Source organism: Pteropus alecto, unplaced genomic scaffold, assembly GCF_000325575.1.
Source record: "Pteropus alecto unplaced genomic scaffold, ASM32557v1 scaffold276, whole genome shotgun sequence".
In the NCBI taxonomy this organism is placed as follows: Eukaryota; Metazoa; Chordata; class Mammalia; order Chiroptera; family Pteropodidae; genus Pteropus; species Pteropus alecto.
The window spans coordinates 6490192-6513151 of NW_006438074.1; the positions used below are offsets into that span (position 1 = coordinate 6490192).

Consider the following 22960-nt stretch of genomic DNA (forward strand, 5'->3'; position numbering starts at 1 on the left):
AATATCCTAAATATTTCATAGCAGATAGCCGTATGTCTTAGAGCTCACGCAGACCCAGGCTGGAAATCCAGCTCTAATACGAACTTTAGGAGCTTTCACAAGTTACTTAATTTCTCTAAGCATCAGTTTCCTCATATGTAAAATAAAGATAATAGTATTACCTCTACCTTAGGAAAGATTCTTTCAAGTATTAAATGTGATCATGTATGTAAATGTACATAACACATTATGAAACTCCCCCAAATAATATCTACTAAATAACATAATCAAATACTAGCTATTTTTATTGTTAAACATTTATTTTTATAAATCACAGTGTCTCAGCTGAATGTCAGATGAGACAGTCCTAATTAATATGGTCAACAATGGGGAGCACTGTCAATTTTTGAGGGACCAGCAGGGGATGTGCGAAAATGAGTTAAGTTTTAGGAATTTTATATTATATTGGCAGTGGTGACTAGTAAGTATTAAAGCTGAAAAGAACAAAAATTTGAGAAGCACCTATTGGAACCAAATTTTCTACAAAGACCAAGGTAATAGGCCAAAGTAATAAAAATATGTTTTTAATCCCTAGAATTACTTCATTTTAACCAGAAACAATATAGTATCTATTTTTTACACTAATGCCCTACCTGTTCTCTGCATTATAGAACCCTCAGCGGTTACTTATCAATGTCCTTTCTTTATTCTTTGGTACTTAGTTATGACAATTAGCACAAAACCTTCAAATTCCTTGTCTTTCTAGACTACAGATAACACTGGCTATTTTCCAAGCAGCAAATAAGACATATAAAGTTCTTAGCAGAGGGCCTGGTACACATTACATGCTAAATAAATGTTAAAAAATTAATTATTTTAGTTATTAAGATTAAAAAGGCACACATAATATGTTCTTATTAAATATTTTTAATGAATAAATAAACAAGATACTGTGTGGAACAAGTTAACTTTACAGCAAAACACAGAAATACAATTTATCATCTAAGGAACAACCAGAGTTGTATTATGTGCTCAGAAACTGCTAACATTCGGCTTTTAATTCTTTAGAAAAGATCCAGAAAAATTGGCCTGCCCTATAAGTAGAAAAGGGAAAGAAAAATATAAAAGGCAACTTAGAAACAGCACCTCCCTGCAAGCAATGGGCCCTACTTAGGATCCTAACTGCCAAAGACTAACTGAGCATCTCTGGGCAAGTCACTTTCCTATTTCTCTATTCCTTTTCCATAAAATGAAGATTTTTTTTTCCTACCTGCCTCATTCGATAAGGAAGAAAGAAGATATAAAAAAGGTTACCTAATGCAATATTTCTCAAGCTTCAATCTTGATCACCTTTTGATTTTTGCCTTATCCACATAACACTTTCAACACTATTTTTCTTTAAATTGACTTTTTAAATTTTAACCTAACCTTAATCAATAAATCCATTAAAAACAATACTTTATACATGCTAGTTAATTTTTCTAATAGGTATAAAATAAATGTATTATTAAAATTTAAATATTCATTCAAAGATTACCTAAAATCAGCTTACATACCCACATTTTGGCAAATAGTAATCTAATTCTTACGATTTAAAATAAAAAATTTTAAAGGGCAAGGAATTAAATAGAAAAGAAATGTAATTTAATATTCTCACAATAATCTAAGGGTTAATCCTAACAGATTAATATTCAGTTCTCTAATTATAAGAAACAATGTGGGCACCAAAAATTGAAAACAGAATTGATACCTTCTTAACCTACATAATCTTAATTTGAATTAGGATTTTAGTTCCTTTAATTTTAAAAGACTTTAATTCCACCCTTGAGTATATAAATCCAGACTAAAACAATAAGAAAAGCAATTACTTCTTTCTTGAAACCATGAAAAAAAATTAAAATTAAATGCTATTTATTAGTAATAGAAGTGCTCAATGCATGAGAAAATAAATTTATCCATTTCTTAACTCAGAAAGCATTATCCATTTGTGTCTCAAGTTTTACTGATCAATAAAGTTTCCCTCATCTAAATGATTCCAACCATATTTGACAGCCAAATCTATCAATTATCAGTGAATGTGCACACTCTTGCACCTGGGCTGTAACCTCCTTTCAATGTAACTGAAGGTTGCTGCTCTTAGAAACTCTTAGTAATCAAAAACATTGGGGGTAAGTCAAGTCAGTGATGCTCTTTTGAAAAATACTGAACATAAAGACTTTTTGATATGATAATAATGTCTAATGAGACTGGTGGTCATCAGTTAAACCTCACTAGGTTATTTTAAAGCAGAAGTAACAAACTCCTGGCATAATTCTATTTGGCAATCTTTGATAGATTTCACTTAGCTGACTGAAGAACAAGTGTTTGGAAAAATAACATGTATCTATAAATATCCATGTTACCTTATCCTTATCACATGATCTCTATAATTTACCAAAGCAATGTCCTCCAAGGCCATCTCTTGAGGCTTCTATCACACTAAAGCTCATAGGCAAGAGGATTTTTGCTATGTTAAGTACTATAACCCAGAGAAAAATCAGATATCTATTAAAGTATCATAAATCAGAGGGGAAAAATTTTAAAAATTTGCTGTTGCAAAAAATAAATGCTCTTAAAATATAAGCTTGAGAGCATAGCTCCTGTCTTATATTCACTCGAAAACTATGTGTTGAATAAACAGACCAAAGAATAAAACTTAACACCTTCAAAGCAATGGAATATCAGTAAAGGAAAAAGCCCAGAAGAATGTCCAAGAATTGATTCCCTAATCACCTTGCCAAAATGTATATACTATGATAGCTTTTCATAGTCAAAATCTGTCCTACCACTGGCCATATTTCTCCTGAAAAACTCTAATTAGGAGTTTACATTCCAATTAAACACATGAGAAGTTTTAATAAAGTCTGACTTATTTAACTGGGTAAATAAAGCCAAACACTACCTGTAGATAATACGCTGTTAGATAAACTTTTTTTATAAAAACCCGATTCCACACTATGTGATATAACTTGTGACTGGGCAACAGGAAATGATCATTAATTAATGAATTTGAATTAAGCATAGTTATTATCATAGCTATTATATGATGCTTAAAAATATGCTTTGATGACAATATTGGGGTGAAGGCTTATTCACAAAGCATTTTTAACAGTATCTCACTGAGATCTTTCTCAGTTTTTCACACTGCACTCTGCTGTGTGCAATAAATGTTAGATGTTGATGGTGTCAATCTCCTAAAAGCTTTTTGTGAGCTTCAAGTTAAACAACAATAACAGTTGCAGCCACAGGAGCAACCAGAGCAACAGCATGGCCTAGGCCCTTGTATTAAGAACTTTACTAATGTTATTTCATTCAGTCCTCACCATGACCCTGTGAGGTATTACTGTCATCATATGGATGAGGAAACAGAGAGGATTAGTGACTGTCAAAGGTAACCCAGCTAGTAAGTAGTTGAGTTGATAGTCACCCCCAGGCAGCCTGACTCCAGGGTTCATGCTCTTAATCTCTATATATAACTGTTGATACTTAACAATAATCAATAAAGTCAGAGATCCATGTGAAATAGAAATAGGACTAAATAGTTATCCCAGTTTTAAATAGAAGGCAGAGTTACAACCCAAGTCAGATACACCCAGAGCTACATTCTGACTGGGCTCCCAATCAGATCCCAAAAGTATAAAGGACTTCATTCTAGGAAAAAGAGAAGCATAAGAAGAGGCAACGGAAAGTACTAGGTGCAACCAAAGACTTTAAAAAATATGTGTACTAACATAACCTCCTTGATGTGGGTGGGATCTCATGTAAACAGCAATTCAACATACACTGTTCCTCAACTCCCTCAAAGAATACACATAAACATTCTAAAAAAGAAACTGCAAACATCAAGCATAAGCTATTCTTTATAAAAAATAATGTTCATTCAAACCCACATCGTTTACAGAGTACCTTCACATATAACATTTCACTGAATACTACTGCCTTGTTAGGTAGTGAGGGCAATTTGCTACCCCCATTTTACAGATGAGGAGTGAAGGGACTTACCTTCACATTTTGTGACTAGTAGCGCCTCTAACTCATGTCATGTGACACTAAATCCCAGGCTCCTTCTATACCACATGTACCTCCTAATTCCACATCAAAAGGCACAAAGCTATCCTGTCTGCCCCATTTGCACAGGTCCATTCTCAATATTGTTGAGTGCCAGCTAATGACATCATGAGTTATAAGTACAAAAGGGAAAAGAAACTCAGCATTTTCTCTGAGAGGCCTGGCACTCTGTTCAGCACCTAACCTAAACTGCCTAACCTAAACAGCCCGTCAGGTAGGTGCTGGTATTCCCATTGCATAGATCAGGAAACAAACTCAGTGGGGTTCAACAATTTGACACAGCAGTGATTTAACCACATGTATGCTATACCACACTGCCTCACATATTACAGTAGTGCTCTTTTCGAATCAACAATAAAGAAAAATACGTTTAAGTTAAAATATTTTAATGTTTTAAAATGTAAAAAAACCACACTGCCACTTGTTGCTGTCACAATCTCACTTCCCAGCAGAGCACCTTTTCTCATTCCTGATTTTCTCTGGTTTACTCTTAATATCTGCTTAAAAATGCCTCTCATTGTGCCCTTGAAAAAAGGCTAGCTGTTAGAACAAAAAAGTAATGATGTATCCTTAATAGTATTTTATAAGGCCACAAGAATAATGCAATTATTACTTTTGCCCTAGGTCTAAGTTAACTCTACCAAATAGTATTTGTCAGTTATAAGAAATGTGAGCCTGCCAAGCAATTAGGAAATGAAAACTGAACAAACTATGAACAATCATTTTAATTACTGCTTTCTGAAGGCTTTAACCCATCCAAACAAGATACAACAACAAAATGCATCAAAGTAATCTCATTATCACCCTAGATTCTGGCCTCCCACCACCTTATTGTGAGGCATTAGGGACAGACGGCTTTAACCTCAAAATATTTTGTGCCCCTCCCCTCAGGTGTTAACTGCTAAAGAAGGACAATGATAAAAAAGAAACGTGATATTTTATTTTTAAACATGGAAAGATTATTGAAAGACTCTGCAGAACAAAATGTAATTAGTTTTAACAAGTTAAGCTGTATTTATGATTCCCTGAAAGGGCTACCTTATCTGAAGCAAACAGGAAGAACTTTCTGTTAGCATAAATTGTACTCCTAATGGAAAGTGAAGAGCTAAAAAGGCTTTTAACTAAAACTCCATGTTCATGGAACGAATTAAAAGTTAAGTCTATCTAAGCTAAATTGGAGGGGTAAGTGGAAAAGCCAGTTGGAAGGACTAGGAATAAGGGCAGGAATAGATAAAAAGGAAACAGGAAGAATGGAGCTAGAGGCAGTGTGAGGAGGAGGAAAAATAAGGGGGAAAGAAGGGTGGAACCCAGAAAGTTCTGATGGAGATGGGCAACTCAGACCTAGAAAAGGAAACGAATGCCTAGAACTAAAAGGTTTGTCAGAGCCTGCACTGTGGAAATGACCTTGGCTTCTACAGTCTAAAATTAGGATAAAGGAAATTAACTGGCCAAAACTAGAGAAAATGAGGTTAAGACATAGTGGAAGGTCCTGAACAAGGATAACTGGTAGAGAACAGAGGCAACTTTTTTTACTGCTTTTTAAAAAGTTAACTTTAAATGGGTAAATTGTATGGCATGTGAAATATATCTTAATAAATTTGTTACTTTTAAAAAATGTGTTAAACTGGGCAGTGTACGACTGTATTTATGATTTAATGAACATGATTAGTTCAGTCATATAAAAAAGTACCCCTCAAATTCCCTCACCGATTAGGGCGAGTTTACTTGTGTCTGGGAAGGAGACAGGAGGATTATGAATTGAGAAGAAGCACTAAGGGAAAAACCAGGAGCTTTTAGAGATCTTCTCCCATTTTGCCTTTGGCCGTGTGGGGGAAGAAAGCTTTTGTTTGGGGTATGCCTTGAAATGGAATATCAGGTTTCTTCGGGGGATGATCTAAGGCCAAAAGCTACCTAATCAAAGAGAAAACGATCTAGGGTGGAAAAGTCAAGTAAGTTCTGGAGAAACCCCAGAAGGTTTATCGTGAAATGATCACACAGATATTATCTCTGCTACCCCCAAATTGGACTGCACACCCCATGTCACTTCCGAATCTTACTCGCGAAGAAGACGGATGGATGCTTTGCCATGATCCCAGAAGTTTCTGGCGAGCTGCCTACTGACATAAATTAGAAAACCGTTTGGGGACCCGCCTGAGTGAAGCGAAGCGCCACGTCCAGCACTGGGCTCCCCCTTTCCTCCCGCTCAATGTAGGAAAAGGGACGCAAGAGGGCAAAAGACGAGCGGGAACGCTAGATCACCGGTCTTCGCCCTCCTCCCCTTAGCAGGGTTTCCGGGAGCCGCCCCCAGCGTACCCCCATCCCCACTTGTCTGCCTTGGGCCCGCGACCCTAGGAAAGAGGGCGGCGGCGCCGGCGAGCTCCCCCTCGGGCAGCAAGCGTACCTCCCCCAGGGCAGCTGTCGCCGCGGCCGGTCCGGCCCCGGCCTCCCCGAGAGCAATAGGCTATCGATTCAGCTGCCTGTCGCTAGGAGCCCAGGGGAGAGCGAGGCCTACACCGCCTGGCCGGAACCCCGGCCTCGATTTCGCCACTTTCCCCACACCAGCGGGGGAGGCTGGGGGCATCCAAGCCCAGCTGGGTGGGAGGGAGGAGGAGTGGAGATCACCTGCAACGGCAGCCGCTGAGGAGGGGGGGTGCGGGCGCGGGGCTCCCGCCAACAAGTCTCCCGGGGTCGCCCACCCGCCACCCCCTGCCTCACAAGTTGCGCATTCAAGTTCAGGCCGGCTCCTCTTTTCCTCCAGAGCCTTCCGCACTCCCGAAACCATAATAAAAACAAGACGTAAAGAGATGGAGCTGGGCCCTTAAGGGCGCTGAGGAGGGCGGCCAACAGCACCCGCCCGCCAGTCACCTCCCCTCCGCTCACCCAGACAGCCCCCGAGTCGCAGCCCCCTACCCCTCCCGAGGCCGGCCCTGTCACCGCCCAGCCCCAAGGCCCTTCTCCAGGTCGCCAGCGACTAGGGCTCGAGCTCCCTCTTGCCTCAGGCGCGCCTCGGCCTCCTCCCCCTCCAATCTCCAAAATGCCCCCCGCACCTTTTAAAGTACGCGGAGGAAGAGTTTCCCATCAAACTTTGTCAAGCGGTAACCTCGCCCCCCTCCCGACCCACACTTTTGGGGGCAGTCAGCAGGAGAGATCACTTTACACTTGGGATAAAGCGAATTAAGGACCTGTCAACCATTTTGGGTCTTTTTTATAGAAGACATCCACCCCTTCCCCTCCTTCCCTCCCTCCCCCTGCAATGGTTTTAATTTGACACCAAACCTTCCCACCGCAGAAGGGGGGTTGAGGAGGGAGGGGGTGGGGGATGGAGGGCAGGAGGAGGGTAGCGAGGGAGAGCGAAAGGGGGAGGTTGGAAAGAGGCCGGGAGGCGCGGGGAGGGGAAGGGGGTTGATTTACCTGAGACCAGCCACTGGCCTCCATTGTTGGAGAATTCAATGGCATTGACACAGCCGAAGTGGCCGAGGAGGTCCTTCTTGTAGAGGTTTCTGCAGCCCCGCAGGCGTCTCCTCTGAAAGTCCTGAGTGAGCAGGGGGTCCCCATGCAAGCCCCGCTGGGACAAGAAGCCCACCACTGACCTCATGCTGCCCCCCAGGCCAGCTCTCCTCTTCATCCTGGAACCGCCGCCGCTGCTGCTCGCGCCGCCGCCCCTCCCTCGGCCTCCCCCGCGGCCGCCGCGCTCCCCCCACCCAACCCTCCCCCCGCGCAGCGATCCGGATGGTTCTTTAACCAGCCATGGCAGACGGAACGAGGTGTGCAGACACTCGGTGGCGTTCGCGGCTTCCTGATGGTCCCCTCCCTCCCTTTCCCCTCTAGGCTCCTCCCCCTCCTTCTCCGCCTCCTCCAGCAGCTGATCCCCAGCTGCGGCCGTGCTTCCGCGATCCGCTGCCCTTCCGCCGGTCGCCGGCGCCGGGAGAACGCGGGCGGCGGCTGCCCTTCCCCCGCCGAGGGCTGCTGGCCGGAAGAACGCAGGCGGCTTGGTCAGGAGACCGCGGGCGGCTGCTCGGTTTTCCCGCCGCAGCTCCTCCCTGCGCGAGGGTCGGGTGGCGCTGAGGGTCGGGTGGCGCTGGGCGGAGGCGCCGCTGCACCCCCTGAGCGCTGCACTCTGTTAAGTTGAAGGCGCGTAACAATCAAAGTGGCCGCGGGGCTGCGGGCTCGTCTTCCTCCCCCGGCTGCCGGCCGTCCATCGCCGCCTGGAGGCCCAGCGTCGGGACGAATTCGGCTCCCCGCTCTGTTTTTCGGCGGAGAGAATGCAGCCCGATAGGGCAAGGAGGTGAGGGAGGACTGCGGCAGAGGCTCCAGTCGCCTTCCCTCAGTGGGCCTCATCCTGGGCCCGCCCGAGCCCTGTCCAGGGGAAGGGAATCAGGAGATATAACTGGACACTTGGGGTAAGGTTGCCTGGGAATTTTATTGATGCACCCCTTCCTACGCTTGCCAAATAAATTTTTAACACGGCCCCTCCCCTACCCCGCCCCATTCTCTGCTCTATTCTCCCTTCCTCCAGCCATTCAGTAAAAAGGATAAATTGTTCTGTCTGGTAAATAATAGAGTGGTATATGGGAGAAGAGGGTGAGGAGGAGGAATTCTTAAGAAGTGAGAAGAAATTTTTCAAAACTGAGTTGAGAAACCTTTGAGAAGCAGAAAGTACTGTGTCCGTTAGTTCCAGGTTCATTTGCATTATTCGAAAATAGGAATATACGTTATTTAATCGGGTGCGGTGAGCTCCTCTTCAGGGTCTTGAGTGTGGGGCTCTGAGGCTGTACAGCCGTTAACCAGCAGCTGGTTCCAGGCCAGAAGTAGCTGCACTTCAGTAGGCTGCGAGCCTCCGCCCTGACCCCCAGTGAGGTGACTGGGAGTTAAGTGCTTTGGAATTCTACCAGATATAGTAAAAAGCCCCCTTTTCAATGTTTTGTAGTACTTTTCCTAGAAGCTAAACTCTGTCATTTAACAGTAATAAATTACTAGAATAGGCAAGTGTCAGTTTTGCCCTTTCAGTTTCACAAGGATTACGTCTTCTGGACTAGAGATGGCACATGGGTAGTCAGTGGAGTACACTACCACAAAGGGGACCGTGGAAGAGATTCACCCATGAAGAAAAATCACCCACTACTTTTTGTACAATGACAAGATTAATCATAATAAGCAAGCAAATGTTTAAAAGTCAACATTATCACAAATATTGTTGAAATCAGCAGAAATTCACCAATTCCAGAAATTACGGTTTAAATGGAATAATATCCTTAAATAGGAAAATGTATAGTGCTTTTAAAAAAAAATCTCAGGATGCTTCACGGTGTTTATTCATTATAATAGCCCCATAAAGATCAGTAGTATACCAGCTGATTAAAGATTTATAACACCCAACGTCTTTATAGCAATATCATAACGTGTAATTAATTATTTATTTTTGTGATTATATCATAGTGTCCCGCACTCTGCTGTAAGCTCTCTAAGAGGAGGAACCATGTCTGTTCTTCTCATGGGGGTATGTCCAGAGCCAGCACGTGCTGGCCACTAAGTACATGAATGAATTTAAGGAGTGGAGAGGAATTTGGAGAAGGAGGTAATGACTTCAGTTGTAGATGCATTGAGTTTGAGGTATCTGTGCTTCATTACAGTGGAGACAATTTCAAGGCCCGTTTGCCATCTCACTTTGCTTGACATACTTAATCCACATATTAAAAAGTGGAACCCTTTGGCTCCTTTCAGTTAATAGGATTTCATTTATACCTACTTTATTTGCCTGAATGGGGAAGATGGGCATAGTAACAGTGCGAAGTAGCCTTTATTGTGGCAATATATAAGACACATCCTTCTCTCTCCTCTTATGCATACTTCTTCTCCATACCTTGAAATGAGACTTGCTTTTCCCGTCTCTGGAATAACTGCCCCGTTTACCTCAGCCTAAAAATAGACCAGGATCTGGTCACATGGCAGCCCAATTCTAGGACTTTGCTGGAAACTTCCTTAATTTTTAGTGACCAGCAAGGACAGGAATGTAGGACCACTCAGTCTATTTATATCCTAAAGCTAGTCTGGGCAGCTTTTTGTAAGGAGGGTGCATAAAACCTCTTTCTCCTATTCTGATAATTAGGTTGCCAGATAAAATACAGGATGCCCAATTCAATAAGAATTTCAGGTAAACAATGATAATTATAATAATAAGTATACTAAAAAAGTTATTCAAATACTGAAATACTTATTCATTGATTATCCAAAATTCATGTTGAATTGGGCATCCCGTACTACCATTTGCTAAATCTGGCAACCCTTCCTATGATATAACCTAACCTTAGAAGATCAAGCCCCATGGTATCTATTTGCTTTTATTAAGAATTTAACATACTCTTTTGGGTCATTTATTGCAAACTAATAATATTGTACATAACTATAACTTAGTTATGTACACTTAACTTTAATGACCGTATGAATATGGTCTTTCTGATACAGGCATTTATGCTAAAACACCAGTATACTTAGCTTAAAAATAGCAAATGGAATTGAGATTCTTGAGTAATTTCTACTGCATAGAATGTGTGGAGAAAGAGGGAGAGGAGTGAAAAATTCCTATTTTTCTTACATAGGCTCAGAAACTTCTGTATATTAACATTTGTATTCAGGAATACTTGAAACACTGTTTTGAAAATTCATTCTGGAAACACCACGGTGTGAAAATTACTTAACATGGGAGCCCTTACTTAATTGCTGCATCAAGGGTTGAATACTGATCAGATGTAGAGTTCCCAGAAATTCATTTACTTCTTCAACTTCTATTTTGCTTGGCCCTGATATAACTTGAGAAAGAGTAAAGAATCTTTAAAAACTGACTAGATGCTAAGGAAACGCTCGAACATTAGAAATTGTTTAAAAAAAAAACTAAGAAAATACTAAGTCCCTTCTCAAACATTGATTAAGTTTTAGCATATTAAGAGCTACATATGGATACTAACATGCTCAGAAATTTTTCACTTAAAAATATTTCCAATTTAAAAATAAAACTGCTCATAGATATTAATTCAAACAAATAATACATATTATATACATATATTTTAACTAATATTTAAATTTTAAAGGACAAGTTATTTCAAATAGCAGTCAATCTTAATTTTGGGAAAAAAGTAAAGAAACTGTTCTATTTAAATACAGATTTCTCCAACAAGATCTATAGGACATATATCCTTTCATTTTTTAAATAATAATTTTATTAGATGTAATTGACATACCATAAAATTCACCCTTTTAAAGTCCATAATTCAGTGGCTTAGTATATTCACAATGTGGTACAGCCATCAGCACTATCTAATTCCAGAACTCTTTCATCACCCCAAAGAGAAACCCTACTCACATTAGCAATCACTCTCCAATCCTCCCTCCCTTTAGCCCTTGGCAACCACTTATCTACTTACTGTCTCTACAGATTTGTCTGTTCTGGATATTTCATGAGTCGAATCATAGAAGATGTGGTCTTTGTGTCTGGCTTCTTTCATTTTGCATGATGTTTTCAAGTTCATCCTTGTAGCATGTATCAGTACTCCATTTTTTCTAGACCAAATTAGGTTCCATTGCATGGCTATACCACATTTTGTTCATTCATTCATCAGTTAATGGACTTTTGGGCTGTTTCCACTTTTTGGCTGTTGTGAATAATGCTACTATGAATATTTGTATACAAATTTTTGTTTGGACATATATTTTCATTTCTCTTGGCTATGTATACTCAGTAGTGGAATTGCTAGATTATATAACTGTTTAACTTCGCGAGGAACTTCAAAACTGTTTTCCAAAACAACTGACCATTTGACATTCCCACCAGCAATGTATGAGGGTTCAAAATTTTTCCATATTCTCACCAATCCCTGCTATTGTCCATCTTTTTCTTATAACTATATGAGTGAGTGAATGGTTTCTCATTATGGTTTTGATTTGCAATTTCCTGATGACTTTTGATATTGAACATTTTTTTATGTCCTTATTGGCCATTTGTATATCTTTTTTATGTTTGTTTATATATCTTCTTTGGAGAAATGTCTACTCAGAGCCATTCATCTCAAGGTGTTTTCTAATTTTCCTTGTGAATTCTTCCATGATCAATTTGTTATTAGTGTATTATTTAATCTTCACATATTTTTGAATTCCCCCAATTTTTTTTGTTATAGTTTCTAATTCATTTTTTATTTTTATTTATTATTATTGCCTACAGCACCTGGTCTTCCTGGGTGGTCTCTTCCAAGTACTAACGAGGCCTAACCCTGCTTAACTTCTGAAATCGGACATCTGGCTTGTTCGGGGTGGCATGGCCGTAGACCTTGGACCGTGGCTCCACTGGGACGCAAACCCAGGACCTTCTGCATGTAAAGCAGACGTGCTGACCGCTATACTATGGAACCACGTCCTAATTCATTTTTTAAGGGGGGCATTTTTCTCAGGTCTTAAAGTGAATACCCTGGCTGTGAAATAATTGAATTCAGTAATTAAATTGAATTTAGAATATTATTTATTACTAGAATTTTCAAATCACATTCCAACTTACTTTCCAGACATTTGCTTCAAGTTTGCCATGCATAATTCTTCATGATGAATGAAGAAACCTAGTTTGAAATAAGCTTTAGGGAGTGGAAGTGGACAGAAATTCTCGATGGCCAGAATTATTCATTTGATATTTACTCAATGATATTTTCTCCACTATTCTATGCCAATCACCTGGATTTTATATATTTGAAGTTTTCTTGACAAAAATCCCTAGGAGCCAGCTGTTTTTACTTATTTTTAATTTTAAGCTTCCATATGAATAACCACTGATGAATGGCCTGAGAAACTGTTGAAAACAGTTATTGTTTACTGTACCAGGCATGCAATCCTATAGCCAACATTTCTTTTCCAGGGATGATCCCATGGATATATAATGTTTATTAAGCATCTTCGGTGTGCTAAACACCACTGAGAAAGTAACATTGGGCAATGATCCTTCCCCAAAGTAAAATATGCCCAAAAAGCAAGAAAATTCTTTGGTGCAGAAGTCAAATTTAAATTGTCTCTATGAGTTCAGTTGTAATCGAGGACACACTCCTAGAAAATGAACTGATCACAGCATGTGTTTATAAACTTGTTACCCTATCCTTTTGAACAAACTGCATAAACTCATGATGTGAGTATAATCAGCATTATTGACTACAGATCCCACTTAAGTTGGAGCTGGTGATATATCTGGCTATCTACAAGTCTGCTAGAAAATAATCGTTCAAATCACAAAATGATAAAACCTGTGAGATATCAGATTTCTTTACCATTTATAGTTTTTGGGGTTTTTTTTTTTATGCAAAGCTCAGAATTTTATTTATTGAATAGTATTGTTTTTATAAATCTAAAAAGCAAAATAATGTACTGTATAGGAATGCATTCATTTGTATTTAACATTTTAAAATTAAATTTATTGGGGTAACATTAATTAATAATACTATGTAAGTTTCAGGTATACAATTTTATAACACATCATCTCAATTTTCATCGTGTGCTTACCACCCAAAGTCCAGTCTCCTTCTTTCACCATACATTTCACCCTAATTACCCATTTTATCTTCCCCCCACCCACTTCCTCCCTGGTAACCACTATGCTGTTGTCTCTGTCTGTGAGTTTGTTTGCTTTGTTTGTTCATTTGTTGCTTGCTGTTTTATATCCTCGTGGTTTGTTTTGATCATTGCATCTACAGCACCGAGAAGAGTTTCTGGCTCACTAGGTTTTGGGTGAAGGAATCTTCCTGAAATGTTCCTACTCAAGGCTCCCTTTTCTGTCTTGTCAAGTCCAGGTTCCTTTATCTGCCTGTTAAGTTCCTCCATGATTTGTTTTCACCATATCTATAATTAGATTTCCTGTTACTCCTCATCATACACCCACCAAGTAGGCTGATAGCCCATCCCTCCCTACATGTCTCTATGCTCACACTGCCCTCCCAAATCCAATACATACTTCGCGGTCCACTTCTTCCATGAACTCTTTCTTCAACAAATCTAGGCCACATTATTTTTCCTGTCTTAAGATTCCTGTTATGTTCACAGTTGGCACCATAGTTTACCTTTTACATATTTAACATTTCTCTATCCCTGTGTAATTTTTAAAAGTACTTTATAAACATTTTTTAATCTTCATAACAATCCCGTGTGGTTAGACATAAATGATAATTTATTCACTCAAGAAATTTTTATTGAACACTTACTATGTGCCACTGCCCTAGGTGGACACAAGGGATATAATAGTGAGCAAAAAAGAAGACTCTGACCAATATTCATAGTGCTTACAGGACAGAGACAAACTTTAATCAAATAATCAATCAAATCATGCAGTAAATATAAGATTACAACAATACTTTTATTGAGCACTTATTATGTAGCTGGCACTGTTTCAAGTCCTTTACATATATTAGCTCATTTAATATTCTCAACCACCACCCCATAAAGAAAGTATTATTCCATGAGGAAAATAACAATTGTGGGACATAAAAGTATGCGATGACTCAGTTTTCACATATATTAAATGGAGTTGTTATGATAAATGAATCCATATTGGTAAAGCCCTTAGGTCAGTGCCTGACTTGTAGCAAACATGTCTGAGTATCAGCTATGAAGATGATGATGATGATTAATGATGATAATGATAGATTAAAATGGGAGAATCATATTAGAGACATTAAGGAGAGCTATGATCTGAAGGAAAGATAGGTGTAAATGAGGCCAAGTAGTGGTTGGCTGGGGATGCTCCAAGCAAAGATAACAGCACATACAAAGGATCTGTGGGTGGAAAAACCTAAAGGAAGACCATTGTGACTCAAGATCATTGGGACAGGGAACATGGTATCAGATGAGGATGTAGTTAGATAGTTGCTAAATTCTGCAGGGGCTTGGCCATGGTAAGGATTTTAGTCTTCATCTAAAAGTCACGGAAGGGTTTTAGACAGGGGGCTTATATGATCAGATATGCATTTGATAAGAGTATTTTAGCTACTATGAGAAGAAAGGATTGGAGGGGGAGAGTGGATTAGAGTAGATGATTAGGAAGCACAAAAGATGATAATTTAGACAAGGCTAGTGGAGTTGGAGTGAAGTAAATGGATTTAATATAAAAAGATAGAATTTGGCAATGGATTAGAGAGAGTGGGTGATGAGGGACAAGACATCAAGGAAATGCCTAGATTTTTGACTTGCATGACTATTCACTGAAATAGAACCCCTAGGAAAAGTCTCTTTTGAGGGGAAAACCATAAATTCAGTTATAAATACATTGATTTTGAGGTACCTCTGAGACTTCCAAGACTTGACAAGTAGCCTGAGCTCAGATACATGGTTGAGGCTAGAGTCTATAATATAGAGGTGGTGGTGAAGTCCTAGGTGTGAACAAAAATATTTCAGAAGTATCAAGGAGGAAGAAAAGCAAAGAATTCTAGGACTGAGCTTTGAGAGATGCTTAGGGTTAATGCTTGGACGTAGGAGAATATACTTGCAAGGAGTCAAAAGGAGTGACCAGAGGTATAAGAAAAATATTGGAAGTGTCATGGAAGCTGGGACAAGAAAGCACTTCAAAGAGAGAGTGGTCGATTGTGTCAATTGTTGCTTCAAAGTCAATAAGTCAACTGAAAAATGGTGGATTTGTTGACACCAAGATTTTACCAGTGAAATACCAAGGATCTCAATCAGAGTTCCTTTAGGGGTATGATAGGGTGGACCCCAGAGAACTGGCTGAACAGTGAGTAGAAGGAAAGGAAATGAAGGCAGTTAAGTAACTAGAAGGGAACCTAAGATCCAAGAATGTTTAAAAACCATTGAGAAAGACCCTATTCATGGGGAAAATTTGAAAAAAATATATATAAATGTAACCAGACTGTATAGTTTATAGGGCAGAGTTCTGAGAAAGCAAGGCAGAGGGGATCCAAAGCACAGGAAAAGAATTTGGTCCCAGTTAGGAGGAAGGTTAGTGCCTCTCATTAAAACTGGAGAAGCAAGACAGGGTGGGTGCAGGTGAAAGCAGGATTATGTGTTTGGTAGTAAGAAGATGGGAGTACTCATCTATTTTATTTTTTCTGTGAAGGAGGAGGGCAAGGTCATCTGAGAGTGTGGGGGAGGAGCGGGAACCAAAGTTTGATGGAAGAGGGACTGTTTGAATTAACAGTGAAATGTAGGAGATTGAGATGACCTACCCTGGATGATTTTGAAGGCTGATTTGGAGATTCTCTAGAATTCATCTGCCCTAACGGATGGCTTTCTAGAGCAGCGCCATAGAGAAAGCAGATAATTCAGTCCATTCAGGTTTGGGGATTTTCTAAATAGATGAATTAGGAAAAAAAAAAAAAAAGGAACGATGGAGTTTAGAGTCTTGGCAAAATAGTGAAATTATGAGCCATGGATTCTAAGCTAAATTAGAAGGGAAAATGAGAAAGGAATAGGAAGAAAGCTGATTAGGACCAATGAGCGAGGGTCCCTATGAGGTCAAAGAAAGTTGTAGGAGTGGCTAACAGGCAATTTTGAAAGAGAAGAGATTGTGGCCAATCAAGATGCTTGAATTAAGATTCTGAAACTGGCACAATTATATAGATGATAACAGGCCCAAGGGGTGATGAGAGAAGTGGTTCTGGCTCAGGTGGAGTCAAGGAGAAGGATGTTGAGGACATCAAGGAATGAGCAGCTCGGACACTAGGGGATGGATCATCTTTTTGATGGTTGAATTCACCCAGAGTAATGGCAGTGCTTGTGGTGGAAAGACATAATGAGCTAAAAAGTCTTTGCTTGAGTGAAATGGGCGTTACAGTGAGGGCAGTAAATAAAAGCAATTAGAAAAGGAAAAGAGTGGGGTAGGTATCATCGACCTCAAAGAAGCTGGCTCTACTTTTTCTTTTTAAGTAGGAGTGAAAGAATAATGGCCAGGAAATACCAACGAGAAGCAAAACAACCCCGCCTTTGTTAAAGGAAAATTTTAAAAACAAAAAAGTAAATTGTGACTCTCATACAGATATAAAATGAAATGTGTTAAAGATTTTAGTTAACCATTATTAATGTGAGAACTAGTAACATGTCCAAAAGTGAATCTATATTTATACCACAGGAAAATTGAAATGAGCTTGAAAATGTAGGCAAAACTGGCTTCTTCTCAAAGTGGGGGAGGCAAGTCAATTGAACTACACTGGACAAGACTTATTTGCATTTCTATAGACAAGAATTATTTTGCATTGCTATCAGTTACCTACAGTTTACAAAGTTGTAAAATAGGGCAAAATAGGGCAAAAGTTGTAAAATAGGGCAAAGTTGTAAAATCCGGTAATCTGGTAATCCGGAAGGGTCTGCTCTAAAGAGTGCATAGTTTTCGATTCAAAATACCAGTTATATTTTTGCTTATTTCATATTTCCTTACACCTCTCACCCCTGAACTATGTGGAAAATTAAGAGTATAAACAGCACCATTTGGGTGGGCAATAGGAAAATGGTGTTTTTAAAGGAGTCAGATTTTAATAAAGAAAGAAATTGGAGAGAAAGTTTGGCAGTGCATGGGCTTTTGCGGGTTATGGATAATTAGTTCCAGAGGGCACAGTCGAAGAGTTTGGAAGCTAGGGTAGGCTAAAAGAGAGACGGAGATGGAGGCATAATACATTAGATCTGTGACAATCAATGGAGGTAGGATTGTCCTCCTCCCCTTCCAGCACCCCCGCCCCTCCCCGCGCCTGTCCCTAGAGTGTTGGATAAAGCATAGAACACCCAGTTAAATTTGAATTTCAGATAAATAAAGAATAGTTTTTTTTTAAATAAGTAGATCTTGTTTTGTTTATGCTTTTGTTTTGCTAAATCTGGCAACGTTAAGTGACATTTGTTAATCACCAGAGATGTTTTTTGATTGTCACAATTATAAAGAGGGGTGCTGTTGGCATTTATTTAGTGGATTGAAGCCAGAGATGCTACTAAATATCTTACAATGCACAGGATAACCCTCACAACAATGAATTTTCCAGCCCAAAATGTCAATAGTGCTCAGGTCGAGAAACCCAGTATTTGAAAAATTCTAATTTTTTTCTCTAATTTTTTATCATAAATTCTCCTTTAAACATTTTTAAACATGCATCCTTGTAATTTATACATTACCTACATGTAATACTGACCTAATATGTACCTTTTTAAATCACAAAAAAATGTTTAAAAATAAAGGATGAAATAAAGTTGACATAAACACAGTATTTTAAATTATAAGTTTTTTTATTATCTATGCAAAAAGCCCATTTTGCTCCCACAAACTTTTTATTTAAGTAAAAGCAATCTTATTGACTTTGCTTTACTTTCGAAATGGTAGTTTAATACACTGTGATATTATAATTTCGAAAGTCAGTCTCTATGACCTGTTTATTACTTAGTTTTAATGGAAATGAAACTCAAAAATATAAAGGATCCAAATGGAAAAATAGTTGGCTGGGCTTACTCAAACATGAAACTAATTTTCAGTTCTATTCAATTTTATTGAAATTCAGCTAGTTAATCTTTATTGTCCACCGTATCAATCAGTCGCATTTGTAAATTAATTAGCTGTTATACTTTTAACAAATATATTTAAGATCCATTGAGTTGCTTTTATTTGGAAAATCCTTAAACACAGTAGAAAACTATTTCCAAGGTTTTATGTGTGCAAATATGAGCATTTTTTTTTTTTAATTTATTTTTATTTTTTACACCTACAGCACCTGGACTTCCTAGATGGTCTCCCATCCAAGTACTAACACCAGGCCCCACCCTGCTTAGCTTCCGAGATCAGATAAGATCAGATGAGATCAGACGGGATCCGGCTTGTTCAGGGTGGCATAGCTGTAGACAAATATGAGCAGTTTTATAAGTGAGTTTTTTGTTTTTTGTTTTTGTTTTTTTTGCCAAAAAGAGCCCCGCCAAAATAGAAACACTTTAAAATTTTAAAATATCATTTTTCAAAATATTCATTTACAATAGCTTTCAAAAAGCAGTTTTCTTACTCATTACACTATTAACTTTATCTTGAAGAAACAGTTTTAAAACTATAAATTAGCATACTGACAGCCACCTTATCATCATCACTGAAAAAGTCAGCCAAGTTCTAATGCTTATCTTTTTGTAAAAGAAAAGAGCAAGTTATTTATAGGGTCTGACAACTATTTTAATACTGATAAGAAACACCTAGCGAATCTCTGAATGAAGCCAAAAATCTTTGTCATCAATCCCCATTTCATCTTAATCACCGTATTATAAAGATTCTGCTATGTAAAAGTCTTGTTTCTACACAAATGAACACGCTGATGTCATTCTTTAAGCACACAAGATTTAATATGGGTGAGCATTACTGTCCATCCATCTGCACTGTGGAACTCCTATGTCTCCCTCAAGATACCAAAATGATGCATAACAGCTGGCATCCAGACAAAGAAGGATCCAAGTACCCATCTGTATATTAAATAGTGACAAAACTCGATTTCTTTCATTTTTTTAGATTTAAAAAATATAAATAGAAATCTACATTTTCTTTTAACATCCCAATGGACTATCATGCACACCCTGGATATACATACACATCCTACTCCACTGTGGGGACCATTACATTAGAGGATAGGGTAGCTTGGGACTACTTCATTGCTAAGGAACATGAGGCCTAGACAGGTGCAGTAAATTGAAGTCAGGGAGTCTATGGCCATGCCACCCTGAACAATCTCTATCCTGTCTGATCTCGGAAGCTAAGTAGGATTGGACCTGGTTAGTACTTGGATGGGAGACCACCTAGGAAGACCAGGTGCTGTAGGTGTAAAAATAAAAAAAAAAATAAAAAAATAAGGGATTGTAAAATGACAAGGTCCTTGCAATCTGTGAGGTCAATCAAGAGTCGACCTCACAGAGTAATTTAAAAAAAATGAAGTCAGAGGCCTGGGTTAGACAGAGCTTACTATCATTCATCAGCCTATGCGTCTTATGTAAATTACATAATCTCTCTGCTTCAGTTTCTACATTTGTAAAATGGAATAATATTGTAAAGCGGAGATAATACCTTTGGCACTGATGTGAGGATTAAATAAAATAATTTTGTTAATATAACCATAATACCTTTCCTAAACCCTTAAATTGAGCACGTTTCCCCAAGCCCTTGACCTTAACCTTGACCTCACCATCTCCACAAGAATCATGGAAACCATCAGTTGAGAACTTCAATTTCAGGTCTCTCCATGGCAAAACTCCTCTTATGTAAGCACAATGCTTTCACTGTGCCCTGGAACCATCTCATGTTATCTCCTTATGGACCTTGTTCCACCAATTATCCCCTCTTTCTCCTATGTATTAATCCACTCCAGTGCTGTTGGCCTTTCCCCTAAGTTGGCAAATATGTTCAGTTGTCTCTCAACATTGAAAAAATTTTTTTAATTTAGATAAAAAGTTAAAATCCATCTTTACACTCTCCCCCAATTTCTGAGAGGAAACTTTGAATAACAGTTTATTTAGCATTTATAGATCTACCTCATTATTTTAAACTCCGCCATAGTCAACACATATTTCTTGAGTGTCTACATTGTTCAATGCACTGAGGATATAGCAGTGAAGAAGCTAGATAATAGTCCCTTCCCTAAAGGAGCTTACCTTCTAAAGAGAGAGGGGCTCAGAAAGTAAATAAGGTAAATAAGTAAAATATATCATAAATTAGATGGTAATAATTATGCTGAGGTTTAAATAGGGCGGTCAGAGAAAGCATCATCAGGAAAAGTGATGGTTAAAAAAAGATTAAAAGGAGGTGAAGGAGAAGCCCTAGTGGACATCTAAGGAAAGAGCATTCCAAGCAGAGGAAATAGCAAGTGCAAATGTCCTGAGGCAGGAGAATGCTTGCCATTGAGTTATAGTTACAGTATCCATATAGGGGTCATGTTACTTCTCATATTTAGTCAAGGTCCGGTGTGAATATATTGAAACTAAAAGACTAAATCTTGAAACTGACCAACATTAGCAATCCTTATATAAAATAATAAAGGGAATGAAGAGAGATATTCTTTTTATGTACGCACATAAAAGACTGGAAGAAAATATGCAGAGCTGTTGCTGTGCTCATTTCTGTAAGTGGTCACAAGGTCATAGCTGACATTTATAACTTGTGTTCCACTACTTATTTATTATTTCTTTTGCCCTCTGCTAGAATCTCTTTTTCTGGTCTGGGTTCTTTACCTAGTGGGGTGAACCAAACTTTCATTCCTGAAAGCTATAAGTCCCCTTTGGGGTCCTGCATTTTTTCTGATTGCTTTAATTTTTTAATCATCTTTCCTAATAGATGTGGAAATACTCAAAGTCTTCCCAGAGAATCTCTCAGGTTCCAGAGAAACTCTTGGGTACCTGTCTCTATTGTATAACAATACAATTCTCAATTCTCCTTTGGTATTTAGGATCAAACAACTCACCCAGTGAATAATCCTTTCTTGGCTGTTGGTTCTGTGGCCCAAAATGGCTAAATGGCATCTCAACTTTCCATTCAATGGAAATATTATTATGTTCCATGGTTGGAGCATTTTTCTTTTGAGAACTAAGACCTCCAAACCACCAGAACTCAAAGGTGCAGGGATGGAAAGTAAAAATTCTTGAAGCAGATTATTAGGATTAAGAATGAGAAAAGCTACTTTAATTCCTAACCCTTGATTCATGGGTCCATGCATTTTGGCTGTAGAAGAAATTGAAGAACATATGGAAATTTATAAGACAATCTCAATCTATCAAGGTGCTATCTCACTGGCATTGGCACTGAAACCAAGCTATCAGTGGCCTATTCCAGCATTTCATCAGGCCAGTTGCTTCCAGATAATCGGGTACGTGGAAAGAGCAATGAATTCCACAGACAAGAGCCCATTGCCATACTTCTTTTATAGTGAAACATGTTTCTTGATTATATACATGTGGCAATACTGTATGGCCCAACATTACAGTAAATAAATCCATGGATAGTAGGACTGGCAGAAGCATCATCATACAAGCAGGGAAGAGAAATCCATACCCATAATATTTGTCTATTCAAGTAAGGACAAATTGCTGTTACCTCTGTGATATAAGGGGTCCACTGTAATCAACGTGCTACCAACTGGCTGACTGCCTCTCCCAGAGAATGTCATATTGATGGTCCAGTCTAAATTTTTATTGTAAATACTGCAGGTTCACTGAGAGACTCATTTAGCCAGATCAGACTTATTGAAGGGATGTTAATGTTGAGTCTGTGCATAGTTTTCATCCCTGCAAGATGGCCACATTATACTTGAGTTCATTGAGCAAACATTGTCGTGCCTGGAGAAAGAGATGAAGTGACATTCATAGTACATGTCGTTTGGTCCACCTAATTGAGAGCCTTCTCTTCAGTGGATGCCCTTTTGTGAGCATTTTTATGGGACTAAAATATGACATTCTGCCCATTTGAGGGGTCCATCCACATACCTCTTCCCCATACCGTCTTTCTAGTTATCTTCCAATGCCATTGTTCTTTCCAAGTCCTAAACATACAGTGAAACTGTTTGCTACTGCCCATTAATCAGTGAAGATCTGTTCTTCTGGCTATTTCTCAGTCCAGATAAAGTGGACAATCAAATGTGTTTCTTGGAATTTTACCCACTGAGAGGGTTTTGATTCATGACTTTTTTCCCCAAGGATACTCCTGTTGGGGGATCTAATGGCATGCTACAGCAATGTTTTCTGTTTAGTGCAGAATTATCTGTAAATCAGGCCCAATATAGGTAAGTTACATTGGTTGATTTTCAAATGTTAAACCAACTTTTGATCCCTGAAATAATTTTTCTCTTTTTAACTCTTTTTTCTTGATCAATCTGGCTAGAGGCTTGTGGATTTTACTGATCAAGTCAAAGAA

The 22960-nt window shown here is 38.9% G+C and overlaps 1 protein-coding gene and 2 pseudogenes across 3 annotated transcripts in view; 1 reads left to right on the top strand and 2 right to left on the bottom strand.

The window, feature by feature from the left end:
* DCAF5 (DDB1 and CUL4 associated factor 5) overlaps positions 1-7927 on the bottom strand; it is a 90152-nt gene extending 82225 nt beyond the window's left edge. For 2 of the 3 annotated variants that reach the window (XM_015591962.2, XM_006915154.2), the window contains exon 1: positions 7498-7927. In XM_015591962.2, coding sequence (XP_015447448.1) covers positions 7498-7711 — 214 coding nt within the window. In that variant the 5' untranslated portion in view covers positions 7712-7927. The remainder of the gene's footprint in view (positions 1-7497) is intronic. The other variant, XM_006915155.3, reaches the window with a different exon arrangement.
* Positions 7928-18791: 10864 nt separating this feature from the next.
* On the bottom strand, positions 18792-18932 carry LOC112482493 (annotated as a pseudogene).
* An 834-nt stretch (positions 18933-19766) lies between these two features.
* On the top strand, positions 19767-19885 carry LOC112482473 (annotated as a pseudogene).
* The last annotated feature ends 3075 nt before the right edge of the window (positions 19886-22960 follow it).